This window comes from Pecten maximus, chromosome 15 (assembly GCF_902652985.1).
Source record: "Pecten maximus chromosome 15, xPecMax1.1, whole genome shotgun sequence".
Lineage (NCBI taxonomy): Eukaryota > Metazoa > Mollusca > Bivalvia > Pectinida > Pectinidae > Pecten > Pecten maximus.
In genome coordinates this window covers 7604676-7617651 of record NC_047029.1, presented here as the reverse complement: position 1 = coordinate 7617651, position 12976 = coordinate 7604676, and the positions used below count along the sequence as shown (strand labels likewise).

At 42.8% G+C, this 12976-nt stretch overlaps 1 protein-coding gene across 1 annotated transcript in view; it reads left to right on the top strand.

Moving 5' to 3' along the window:
• The window catches only part of LOC117344129, a 35221-nt gene that overhangs the window by 5276 nt on the left and 16969 nt on the right, over nucleotides 1-12976 (top strand). The window contains exons 8-17 of the mRNA XM_033906776.1: nucleotides 805-926; nucleotides 1142-1182; nucleotides 1506-1630; nucleotides 1935-2009; nucleotides 2284-2373; nucleotides 6620-6727; nucleotides 10632-10766; nucleotides 11382-11482; nucleotides 11736-11847; nucleotides 12555-12794. Of these exons, the coding sequence (XP_033762667.1) occupies nucleotides 805-926; nucleotides 1142-1182; nucleotides 1506-1630; nucleotides 1935-2009; nucleotides 2284-2373; nucleotides 6620-6727; nucleotides 10632-10766; nucleotides 11382-11482; nucleotides 11736-11847; nucleotides 12555-12794 (1149 nt within the window). The remainder of the gene's footprint in view (nucleotides 1-804; nucleotides 927-1141; nucleotides 1183-1505; nucleotides 1631-1934; nucleotides 2010-2283; nucleotides 2374-6619; nucleotides 6728-10631; nucleotides 10767-11381; nucleotides 11483-11735; nucleotides 11848-12554; nucleotides 12795-12976) is intronic.

Sequence of the window (12976 nt, the reverse complement as noted above, 5' to 3'; positions counted from 1 at the left end):
AACTCCTTTTTTTCACCTGATCAAAATTGTTTGGTGAATATTTATAGCACTCGAGAATATTGTTGGAATTTAAAAGAAAAAAAAAAGTTTCTGTAGTGATGTTATATTTAGAAAATGGTTTTCCTAATTTTTCATTGGTAATTCATCAAAATAAACATATTTCTTTTTTGTACAAATCTGCAGCATTTTCACAAAATGCAATTTCCTACTCTTTATTCTGCAAATTGAAAAAATACCATGGCTGATTGGAAATTCTTCAGACTTTCAATGGGGGTATTTCAGCTGTGGTACATCTTCAATTTGGGCATTTTACATCATTTGTAATTCGTAAGTCCCCCAAGAATTTGTTTATCTCTACTAATAAGTTGACTTGATTCAGTTACATGGCCTGGCCAACAGGAACAGCTTTTCACTTAACTACCATATACAGTCTACGCTAGCTTAATTTCGGTTTTTAAAGTGTATCTCTTATAATTATATTGGCCAGGTCATCTACTAGAGAGAGTTAAGCACCACAGCTGTTATAGCCCCTTAGCCCAATGTATTAGTATAATAAATAGTCGTATAACTTCAGTCTGTGTTTGAGTCTTTTGTTCATAAAAATATAAATACATCTTAATTAACAGGGAACTCAGAATCCTTGTTTTAAGACAACGAATATCATGATAATGATAATAGTAAATTAAATAATCAATAGTTTTTCATGAGTTCCTTCACACATAAAACATGATATAGCTGAACACTAAATAATATGGTAATGATGAGATAAATAAATCTATCATCACACTTTGATCACCTTTACAGGTGAATTCTGAGTATTACACTGGCTGGTTGGACTACTGGGGAACCAAACACCAGGTCAGAAGTACAGAAAAAGTCGCCCAAGATCTCGATGAGCTGCTTAGTTACGGGGCGAACGTTAACATGTAAGACTTTTATCTAATATTTTTATCTGTACTAGACTCAGCCTACAGTTATTACTGTTACATACATATATATCCATCTAACATGTGATATATATAATCTATGATATTTCTAATCTTTATAATTTATATACTCTATGATATATACAATATCTATGATATATTATAATCTCTATAATTTATATACTCTATAATATATATAAACTTTATAACTTCAGGTACATGTTTGAAGGTGGAACAAACTTTGGATATTGGAATGGTATGTTATCTGAATATTTTGTGTATAAGTACTGGTATTAGAAGAACAGGTCTCTTAATACCACAGATACAAATATCATTTCATGTGAGATGAAGTAAAATCAATATGATTTTTTCATTTTCAAAACTCTCAATACCCTGGGAGTTAAGTACGTGTGACTGTGGCCATGTATGCATACCTGTACATAATTGTGTTTGACACTACAATTTTACATATAAAAATTCCTTGATTTTTTATTTGACATATTTTGCCTAAAAAGTGATTTTTGTAGTGTTGAAATGAACTAGTATCCAATTAAGATTTTTTTCCTTGTTTTTTTTCAGGTGCTAATTATTTTGTCTACCCGTTGTTTGACCCAGTTCCCACCAGTTATGACTACGATGCTCCTTTGACAGAAGCAGGGGACATAACTCCAAAGTACCATACTATCAGGCAGGTCATATCAAAGGTAAATGTCACCCCAAAATGATATGTACATCTCCTAGTATATTTCTAGAATTATACAAAATTGTCTGAAATAAACAGAAAAGATGCCAAATTGATCATTAAATCAACAATTTTTTTAAACGATATAATTTTTTTTTACATTATCAAAATATGACCTCTGCATGACTACCAATAACTAAAAAGTTTTGAGTAAAATGATATGTAGCACTTCAGATGTTAAGAATATCTATTTAAAACATTTGATTAACATAATGTATACTATATATATATACTCTATATGAACACACTTGTATCATAATTCCTAGTACAACTCTCTCCCTGATGTCCCGATACCCACAGCCTCACCAAAGGCTAAGTATGGAACGGTCCAAATGAAGTTTGTAAGTGATAATTACAACACTAGCTATTTGAACAGTATCAGAAATTACAGTAACATTTTAATCAAATAACATTTCGTTCAGGTAATTTTCTCAGAACTGGAATTTTGAAATAAGTAAAAAAGTGTGTAAAACGATACGTGTATATATGACACAGACATTTTTTGTTTTCATAAGAAAGCCCAGAGTAATACAGAATTTTATAGAATGAAGAAGGGTCTGATATGCTAAAAAAGTTCTAATTAAGAAACAATGTTTCATGGTGTTGTGATTCCAGATGGGGACTGTACAAGACCTCCTAGCACATCTCAGTCCAACAGGAGTGGTGAACTCCACATACCCACTCACAATGGAGGCTATCGGACAGGTAACTCTTCCAAACGATGGCAAGCTCTCATTTAAAGCAAAATTAGCCCAAAACAATGTCATTGTGAAATGAATTAATCCAGGACTCTTGTTATCCTGTTTGAGGCAGTGATAGCTCGGTCAGTGGAGCATCAGACTGGTGGACCTCAGGTGTAGATCTGAGCTGTATCCTGTTCAACCATTATCTTGGGCATCTTGTTCAACCCCTATCTGGGGCATCTTGTTCAACCCATATCAGGGGCATCTTGTTCAACCCCTATCTGGGGCATCTTGTTCAACCCCTATCAGAGGCATCTTGTTCAACTCCTATCTGGGGCATCTTGTTCAACCCCTATCAGAGGCATCTTGTTCAACTCCTATCTGGAGCAACGTGTTCAACCCCTATCTGGGGCATCTTGTTCAACCCCTATCAGAGGCATCTTGTTCAACCCCTATCAGAGGCATCTTGTTCAACTCCTATCAGAGGCATCTTGTTCAACCCTATCTGGGGCATCTTGTTCAACCCCTATCAGAGGCATCTTGTTCAACCCATATCAGGGGCATCTTGTTCAACCCCTATCAGAGGCATCTTGTTCAACCCCTATCTGGGGCATCTTGTTCAACTCCTATCTGGGGCATCTTGTTCAACCCCTATCTGGGGCATCTTGTTCAACCCCTATCAGAGGCATCTTGTTCAACCCCTATCAGAGGCATCTTGTTCAACCCCTATCTGGGGCATCTTGTTCAACCCCTATCAGAGGCATCTTGTTCAACCCCTATCAGGGGCATCTTGTTCAACCCCTATCAGAGGCATCTTGTTCAACCCCTATCTGGGGCATCTTGTTCAACCCCTATCAGAGGCATCTTGTTCAACCCCTATCTGGGGCATCTTGTTCAACCCCTATCTGGGGCATCTTGTTCAACCCCTATCTGGGGCATCTTGTTCAACCCCTATCAGAGGCATCTTGTTCAACCCCTATCTGGGGCATCTTGTTCAACCCCTATCAGAGGCATCTTGTTCAACTCCTATCTGGGGCATCTTGTTCAACCCTTATCTGGAGCAACGTGTTCAACCCCTATCTGGGGCATCTTGTTCAACCCCTATCAGAGGCATCTTGTTCAACCCCTATCAGAGGCATCTTGTTCAACCCTATCTGGGGCATCTTGTTCAACCCCTATCTGGAGCAACGTGTTCAACCCCTATCAGAGGCATCTTGTTCAACCCCTATCTGGGGCATCTTGTTCAACCCCTATCAGAGGCATCTTGTTCAACCCCTATCAGGGGCATCTTGTTCAACCCCTATCAGAGGCATCTTGTTCAACCCCTATCTGGGGCATCTTGTTCAACCACTATCAGAGGCATCTTGTTCAACCCCTATCTGGGGCATCTTGTTCAACCCCTATCAGAGGCATCTTGTTCAACCCCTATCTGGGGCATTTTGTTCAACCCGTATCTGGAGCAACGTGTTCAACCCCTATCTGGGGCATCTTGTTCAACCCCTATCAGAGGCATCTTGTTCAACCCCTATCTGGGGCATCTTGTTCAACCCCTATCAGAGGCATCTTGTTCAACCCCTATCAGAGCCATCTTGTTCAACCCCTATCAGAGGCATCTTGTTCAACTTCTATCTGGGGCATCTTGTTCAACCCCTATCAGAGGCATCTTGTTCAACCCCTATCTGGGGCATCTTGTTCAACCCCTATCAGAGGCATCTTGTTCAACCCCTATCAGAGCCATCTTGTTCAACTCCTATCTGGGGCATCTTGTTCAACCCCTATCTGGGGCATCTTGTTCAACTCCTATCTGGGGCATCTTGTTCAACCCGTATCAGAGGCATCTTGTTCAACCCCTATCAGAGGCATATTGTTCAACTCCTATCTGGGGCATCTTGTTCAACCCCTATCAGAGGCATCTTGTTCAACCCCTATCAGAGGCATCTTGTTCAACTCCTATCTGGGGCATCTTGTTCAACCCCTATCAGAGGCATCTTGTTCAACCCCTATCAGAGGCATCTTGTTCAACTCCTATCTGGGGCATCTTGTTCAACCCCTATCTGGAGCAATGTGTTCAACCCCTATCAGGGGCATCTTGTTCAACCCCTATCTGGAGCAATGTGTTCAACCCCTATCTGGGGCATCTTGTTCAACCCCTATCAGGGGCATCTTGTTCAACCCCTATCAGAGGCATCTTGTTCAACCCCTATCTGGGGCATCTTGTTCAACCCCTATCTGGAGCATCTTGTTCAACCCCTATCAGAGGCATCTTGTTCAACCCCTATCTGGGGCATCTTGTTCAACCCCTATCTGGGGCATCTTGTTCAACCCCTATCTGGAGCAACGTGTTCAACCCCTATCTGGGGCATCTTGTTCAACCCCTATCAGAGGCATCTTGTTCAACCCCTATCTGGGGCATCTTGTTCAACCCCTATCAGAGGCATCTTGTTCAACCCCTATCAGAGGCATCTTGTTCAACTCCTATCTGGGGCATCTTGTTCAACCCCTATCAGAGGCATCTTGTTCAACCCCTATCAGGGGCATCTTGTTCAATCCCTATCAGAGGTATCTTGTTCAACTCCTATCTGGGGCATCTTGTTCAACCCCTATCAGAGGCATCTTGTTCAACCCCTATCAGGGGCATCTTGTTCAACCCCTATCAGAGGTATCTTGTTCAACTCCTATCTGGGGCATCTTGTTCAACCCCTATCTGGGGCATCTTGTTCAACCCGTATCAGAGGCATCTTGTTCAACCCCTATCAGAGGCATCTTGTTCAACTCCTATCTGGGGCATCTTGTTCAACCCCTATCTGAGGCATCTTGTTCAACCCCTATCAGAGGCATCTTGTTCAACTCCTATCTGGGGCATCTTGTTCAACCCCTATCTGGGGCATCTTGTTCAACCCCTATCTGGGGCATCTTGTTCAACCCCTATCAGAGGCATCTTGTTCAACCCCTATCAGGGGCATCTTGTTCAACCCCTATCTGGGGCATCTTGTTCAAACCCTATCTGGGGCATCTTGTTCAACCCCTATCAGAGGCATCTTGTTCAACCCATATCAGTGGCATCTTGTTCAACCCCTATCTGGGGCATCTTGTTCAACCCCTATCTGGGGCATCTTGTTCAACCCCTATCAGAGGCATCTTGTTCAACCCCTATCAGAGGCATCTTGTTCAACTCCTATCTGGGGCATCTTGTTCAACCCTATCTGGGGCATCTTGTTCAACCCTATCTGGAGCAACGTGTTCAACCCCTATCTGGAGCATCTTGTTCAACCCCTATCTGGAGCAACGTGTTCAACCCCTATCTGTAGCAACTTGTTCAACCCCTATCTGTGGCATTTTGTTCAACCCTATCTGGAGCAATGTGTTCAACCCCTATCTGGAGCATCTTGTTCAACCCCTATCTGGAGCAACTTGTTCAACCCCTATCTGTGGCATCTTGTTCAACCCCTATCTGGGGCATCTTGTTCAACCCGTATCTGGGGCATCTTGTTCAACCCGTATCAGGGGCATCTTGTTCAACCCGTATCTGGGGGAGTTTTTATTTCCCATGATAGCTGGGACCATGGACTACCGTGTCCCATTGTGGTTTTGTCCTTAGGCAAGGCACTTTATACTCCCATTGCTTTAGATAAAATGCTACCGTATGGTAGCCACATGCTACTACACATGGGTTCCCTGGCACACCCTAGCTCATCACTTGGAAACAAACAAACAATCTCTCTATTTGGGAGTAAAGTTGCGCATAAGTATTTTTTCAGACAGTATAAGTTGTATCAAATGGAGCAAAGTTGGTATATAGGATGTACAACTTGGATCATGAGGATAAAAATACAGAGATTACTGAGATCCTGAGTATGGGTGATTTTTTTTTTTTTATAAAACTCTGTACACAACTTCAATAAACTTGTACTTATGTTAACATGATTTTGGGGTTTTGTCTCACTAAATCTGTTTGCATGTATTGAGCTTTGTCAATTTGTCAAAGCGGAGATGGTGAAATATATAAATCTGTAGAATTCTCGTTAATGAAGAAGTTAATCTACCTGTAACATCAACCAATTCCTTCTAGGCAGAAGTAAAGTGTAGAATCAGTTTTTATTTGTAAGCTTGTTTTGTTTAAATTTAATATGAAAATAAATGTGCTACATCATTGTTTATCTTTCTACTCTGATGTAAATAAATAAAAAAACATATAGGTATGATCTACTGGCTAATTATTTATAGACAAAGGCCAAGAAGAATATTTTTTTTTTTAATTTCTGTTTTAGAACCAAGGATTTGCCCTGTACAGACATATCCTGAAGAAAGACATCAACATTAAATCCATTTTACAAGTGTCTGGTATCAGAGACAGGGGGTACGTCACACTGGACAATGTAAGTATAACACTGGGGTGTCTGGTATCAGAGACAGGGGGTACGTCACACTGGACAGTGTAAGTATAACACTCGGGTGTCTGGTATCAGAGACAGGGGGTACGTCACACTGGACAGTGTAAGTATAACACTCGGGTGTCTGGTATCAGAGACAGGGGGTACGTCACACTGGACAGTGTAAGTATAACACTCGGGTGTCTGGTATCAGAGACAGGGGGTACGTCACACTGGACAATGTAAGTATAACACTCGGGTGTCTGGTATCAGAGACAGGGGGTACGTCACACTGGACAATGTAAGTATAACACTCGGGTGTCTGGTATCAGAGACAGGGGGTACGTCACACTGGACAATGTAAGTATAACACTCGGGTGTCTGGTATCAGAGACAGGGGGTACGTCACACTGGACAATGTAAGTATAACACTCGGGTGTCTGGTATCAGAGACAGGGGGTACGTCACACTGGACAATGTAAGTATAACACTGGGGTGTCTGGTATCAGAGACAGGGGGTACGTCACACTGGACAATGTAAGTATAACACTGGGGTGTCTGGTATCAGAGACAGGGGGTACGTCACACTGGACAGTGTAAGTATAACACTCGGGTGTCTGGTATCAGAGACAGGGGGTACGTCACACTGGACAATGTAAGTATAACACTGGGCTGTCTGGTATCAGAGACAGGGGGTACGTCACACTGGACAATGTAAGTATAACACTGGGGTGTCTGGTATCAGAGACAGGGGGTACGTCACACTGGACAATGTAAGTATAACACTCGTCTGGTATCAGAGATAGGGGGTACGTCACACTGGACAATGTAAGTATAACACTCGGGTGTCTGGTATCAGAGACAGGGGGTACGTCACACTTGACAGTGTAAGTATAACACTCGGGTGTCTGGTATCAGAGACGGGGGGTACGTCACACTGGACAATGTAAGTATAACACTGGGGTGTCTGGTATCAGAGACAGGGGGTACGTCACACTGGACAGTGTAAGTATAACACTGGGGTGTCTGGTATCAGAGACAGGGGGTACGTCACACTGGACAGTGTAAGTATAACACTCGGGTGTCTGGTATCAGAGACAGGGGGTACGTCACACTGGACAGTGTAAGTATAACACTGGGGCGTCTGGTATCAGAGACAGGGGGTACGTCACACTGGACAGTGTAAGTATAACACTCGGGCGTCTGGTATCAGAGACAGGGGGTACGTCACACTGGACAGTGTAAGTATAAACACTCGGGCGTCTGGTATCAGAGACAGGGGGTACGTCACACTGGACAGTGTAAGTATAACACTCGGGCGTCTGGTATCAGAGACAGGGGGTACGTCACACTGGACAGTGTAAGTATAACACTCGGGTGTCTGGTATCAGAGACAGGGGGTACGTCACACTGGACAGTGTAAGTATAACACTGGGGTGTCTGGTATCAGAGACAGGGGGTACGTCACACTGGACAATGTAAGTATAACACTCGGGTGTCTGGTATCAGAGACAGGGGGTACGTCACACTGGACAGTGTAAGTATAACACTGGGGTGTCTGGTATCAGAGACAGGGGGTACGTCACACTGGACAGTGTAAGTATAACACTCGGGTGTCTGGTATCAGAGACAGGGGGTAGGTCACACTGGACAGTGTAAGTATAACACTCGGGCGTCTGGTATCAGAGACAGGGGGTACGTCACACTGGACAGTGTAAGTATAACACTCGGGTGTCTGGTATCAGAGACAGGGGGTACGTCACACTGGACAATGTAAGTATAACACTGGGGTGTCTGGTATCAGAGACAGGGGGTACGTCACACTGGACAATGTAAGTATAACACTCGTCTGGTATCGGAGACAGGGGGTACGTCACACTGGACAATGTAAGTATAACACTGGGGTGTCTGGTATCAGAGACGGGGGGTACGTCACACTGGACAATGTAAGTATAACACTCGGGTGTCTGGTATCAGAGACAGGGGGTACGTCACACTGGACAATGTAAGTATAACACTCGGGTGTCTGGTATCAGAGACAGGGGGTACGTCACACTGGACAGTGTAAGTATAACACTCGGGTGTCTGGTATCAGAGACAGGGGGTACGTCACACTGGACAATGTAAGTATAACACTGGGGTGTCTGGTATCAGAGACAGGGGGTACGTCACACTGGACAATGTAAGTATAACACTCGGGTGTCTGGTATCAGAGACAGGGGGTACGTCACACTGGACAGTGTAAGTATAACACTGGGGTGTCTGGTATCAGAGACAGGGGGTACGTCACACTGGACAGTGTAAGTATAACACTGGGGTGTCTGGTATCAGAGACAGGGGGTACGTCACACTGGACAGTGTAAGTATAACACTCGGGCGTCTGGTATCAGAGACAGGGGGTACGTCACACTGGACAGTGTAAGTATAACACTCGGGCGTCTGGTATCAGAGACAGGGGGTACGTCACACTGGACAGTGTAAGTATAACACTCGGGCGTCTGGTATCAGAGACAGGGGGTACGTCACACTGGACAGTGTAAGTATAACACTCGGGCGTCTGGTATCAGAGACAGGGGGTACGTCACACTGGACAGTGTAAGTATAACACTCGGGCGTCTGGTATCAGAGATAGGGGGTACGTCACACTGGACAGTGTAAGTATAACACTCGGGTGTCTGGTATCAGAGACAGGGGGTACGTCACACTGGACAGTGTAAGTATAACACTCGGGTGTCTGGTATCAGAGACAGGGGGTACGTCACACTGGACAGTGTAAGTATAACACTGGGGTGTCTGGTATCAGAGACAGGGGGTACGTCACACTGGACAGTGTAAGTATAACACTGGGGCGTCTGGTATCAGAGACAGGGGGTACGTCACACTGGACAGTGTAAGTATAACACTCGGGCGTCTGGTATCAGAGACAGGGGGTACGTCACACTGGACAGTGTAAGTATAACACTCGGGTGTCTGGTATCAGAGACAGGGGGTACGTCACACTGGACAGTGTAAGTATAACACTCGGGCGTCTGGTATCAGAGACAGGGGGTACGTCACACTGGACAGTGTAAGTATAACACTCGGGCGTCTGGTATCAGAGACAGGGGGTACGTCACACTGGACAGTGTAAGTATAACACTCGGGCGTCTGGTATCAGAGACAGGGGGTACGTCACACTGGACAGTGTAAGTATAACACTCGGGCGTCTGGTATCAGAGACAGGGGGTACGTCACACTGGACAGTGTAAGTATAACACTCGGGTGTCTGGTATCAGAGACAGGGGGTACGTCACACTGGACAGTGTAAGTATAACACTGGGGTGTCTGGTATCAGAGACAGGGGGTACGTCACACTGGACAGTGTAAGTATAACACTCGGGTGTCTGGTATCGGAGACAGGGGGTACGTCACACTGGACAATGTAAGTATAACACTGGGGTGACTGGTATCAGAGACGGGGGGTATGTCACACTGGACAATGTAAGTATAACACTCGGGTGTCTGGTATCAGAGACGGGGGGTACGTCACACTGGACAGTGTAAGTATAACACTGGGGTGTCTGGTATCAGAGACGGGGGGTACGTCACACTGGACAATGTAAGTATAACACTGGGGTGTCTGGTATCAGAGACAGGGGGTACGTCACACTGGACAATGTAAGTATAACACTCGGGTGTCTGGTATCAGAGACAGGGGGTACGTCACACTGGACAATGTAAGTATAACACTCGGGTGTCTGGTATCAGAGACAGGGGGTACGTCACACTGGACAATGTAAGTATATATGCTATTGTTGGGCCAGCCATGGCTTTACCCTTTACTATGGTTTATACAAACAAAATCATCATAATGTTACTGTCATGTTTGTATACCAATCTAAATAAAACCTAATCTCATAAACATTTACAGACTTCCATTGGTATTGTTGTCCGGGAAAAACAGCCATTATTGTTGATGAGTGGGAAGAAAGGACAGGTGTTGGATATCCTGGTTGAGAACCAGGGTCACATCAATGTTGGCCGAGGCTTGACAGAAAACCTTAAGGTAAGTCTGCTTCAGAATTATATGATCACAATAGTTAGTAAATATAGTGTAGGATTGGGTTGTCTCCCCTGTTTAGTAAGTATGGACTGGTACTGTATATCACAATAGATAGTAAATATACTGTAGGATTGGGTTGTCTCCCCTGTGTAGTGTGTACGAATAGGTACTGTATATCACAATAGATAGTAAATATACTGTAGGATTGGGTTGTCTCCCCTGTTTAGTAAGCAAACTAGTTAGTAAATATACTGTAGAATTGGGTTGTCTCCCCCTGTTTAGTAAGTATGGACTGGTACTGTATATCACAATAGTTAGTAAATATACTGTAGGATTGGGTTGTCTCCCCTGTATGTATGGACTGGTACTGTATATCACAATAGTTAGTAAATATACTGTAGGATTGGGTTGTCTCCCCTGTATGTATGGATTGGTACTGTATATCACAATAGATAGTAAATATACTGTAGGATTGGGTTGTCTCCCCTGTTTAATGAGGAGGGACTGCTACTGTATATCACAATATTGAGTGATTGGGTTATCTCCCCTGTACAAAGTTCTGATGGTCGTGCTGAGTTATATACAGTTTTATTGATTACGTCCTTGTATTATTGACAGGGACTGACAGAAAATGTCACACTGGGAGGTGAGGTACTGCAGGATTGGGTTATCTTTCCTGTTTTACCGGATAATATCAACACAACTATGATAGCCCAACAGTATGTATAATCTAATGTGCCTACACAGGTTTTCAGGATTTTATGTAAAAGCTGACACCTTTAATAAATCTGATTATTATAAAATTTTAAGTCTTTCATGTTGATATAAATTCATTAATATCTAAGCATTATTATATCAGTATGTTTAATAAGAAAAGTAGGTGTGAGTTCTGTACAGTATTTTTGAAAGCTAATTTATGTAACTGTACATTATATATTTCTTTCCATTGTGAGTTTTGTTTTTGTTCTACAGGCGAGGATCTCAGTTAGCTTTGGACACTAGGGTACCCTCTATATATATCGGACATCTGACCATCAGTGGGGAACCTCAAGATACCTACCTGGACATGACCGGATGGACAAAGGTCAGACACTTTAATTATCATAAGATGTCTTAATGTATGTCAATTAATTAACTGGCATATTTTCTCTTGGGATCGCGCACCAGGAACTGATGCAAGTCTTGAAAATAATAAGTTGTTCTTAAAAATAAGTCATGAAATCTTTATAGAAAAATATAAGACATTTTTCAGAAAATAAGCTGTCAAGCTTTAACAACTAGTTGTAGGCCCTGTTTGTGTGACCACATGCCTGCCAGTGGATCACTGGAATTTTATATTGTGTGTTCTTGTAATTTAATATTTTTAGAAGAAAATATTTTCCCTTTTGAACATACTTCTTTGAGTTCATAATAATACATTATATGTGTAAGTGTGGTGGTCTCCAGCATGGAACATCCTCTAACTGAAGACAACTCTGTAATGTTGAAAAATAATTCAGACATGTATACACCCGAATCTGGTCTGCAGCTAAAACTCATTGAAAATTATATCCTTAAAAATCCAACATTTTTAAAACCATCCTTGAAATCCTTACTGATAATAATCAGTATATTGTCTTATTTACAAGAGTTTAAGGTATATCCATATTGAGAGATAGTGAGAAAAGTGTAGTTAAGGAGGTATTTTTCAAAATCTCTGTTCTAATCTGAAATATTATGAGACATCAAGTGAACGAGACCTTTGTGATTGAGTGACCCAACATATCTACATAACGATGATGTATATTTCAGGGTCAAGCGTTAATGGAGGGTGAGATCAATCTAGGTCGTTACTGGCCGACTGTTGGGCCCCAGGTGAGGATGTATGTCCCACGGCCGTACCTGCGTGGTCAGTCTCGCCTCAACACTCTTGTCATGTTAGAACTGGAGAAGGCTCCATGTGACTCAACTGCTGGTTCCTGTAGTGTTAGCTTTGTTGATCATCCTCTCATCAACGGTACCACAACAATATTCTCAAGGACACAACGACCTTGACCTTCCTTACCAACATAGATAACCATTTCATCAGTGGCACAATAATGTCTCTTGTTCTCAATTGAACAACCTTGACTTCCATAAGTGACCTTCTCATCAGTAACACCATTAAATTTCTCACAATGACCTTGACCTATCTTGTATTGACATTAGATGTCACCATAACAGCATATCATTTT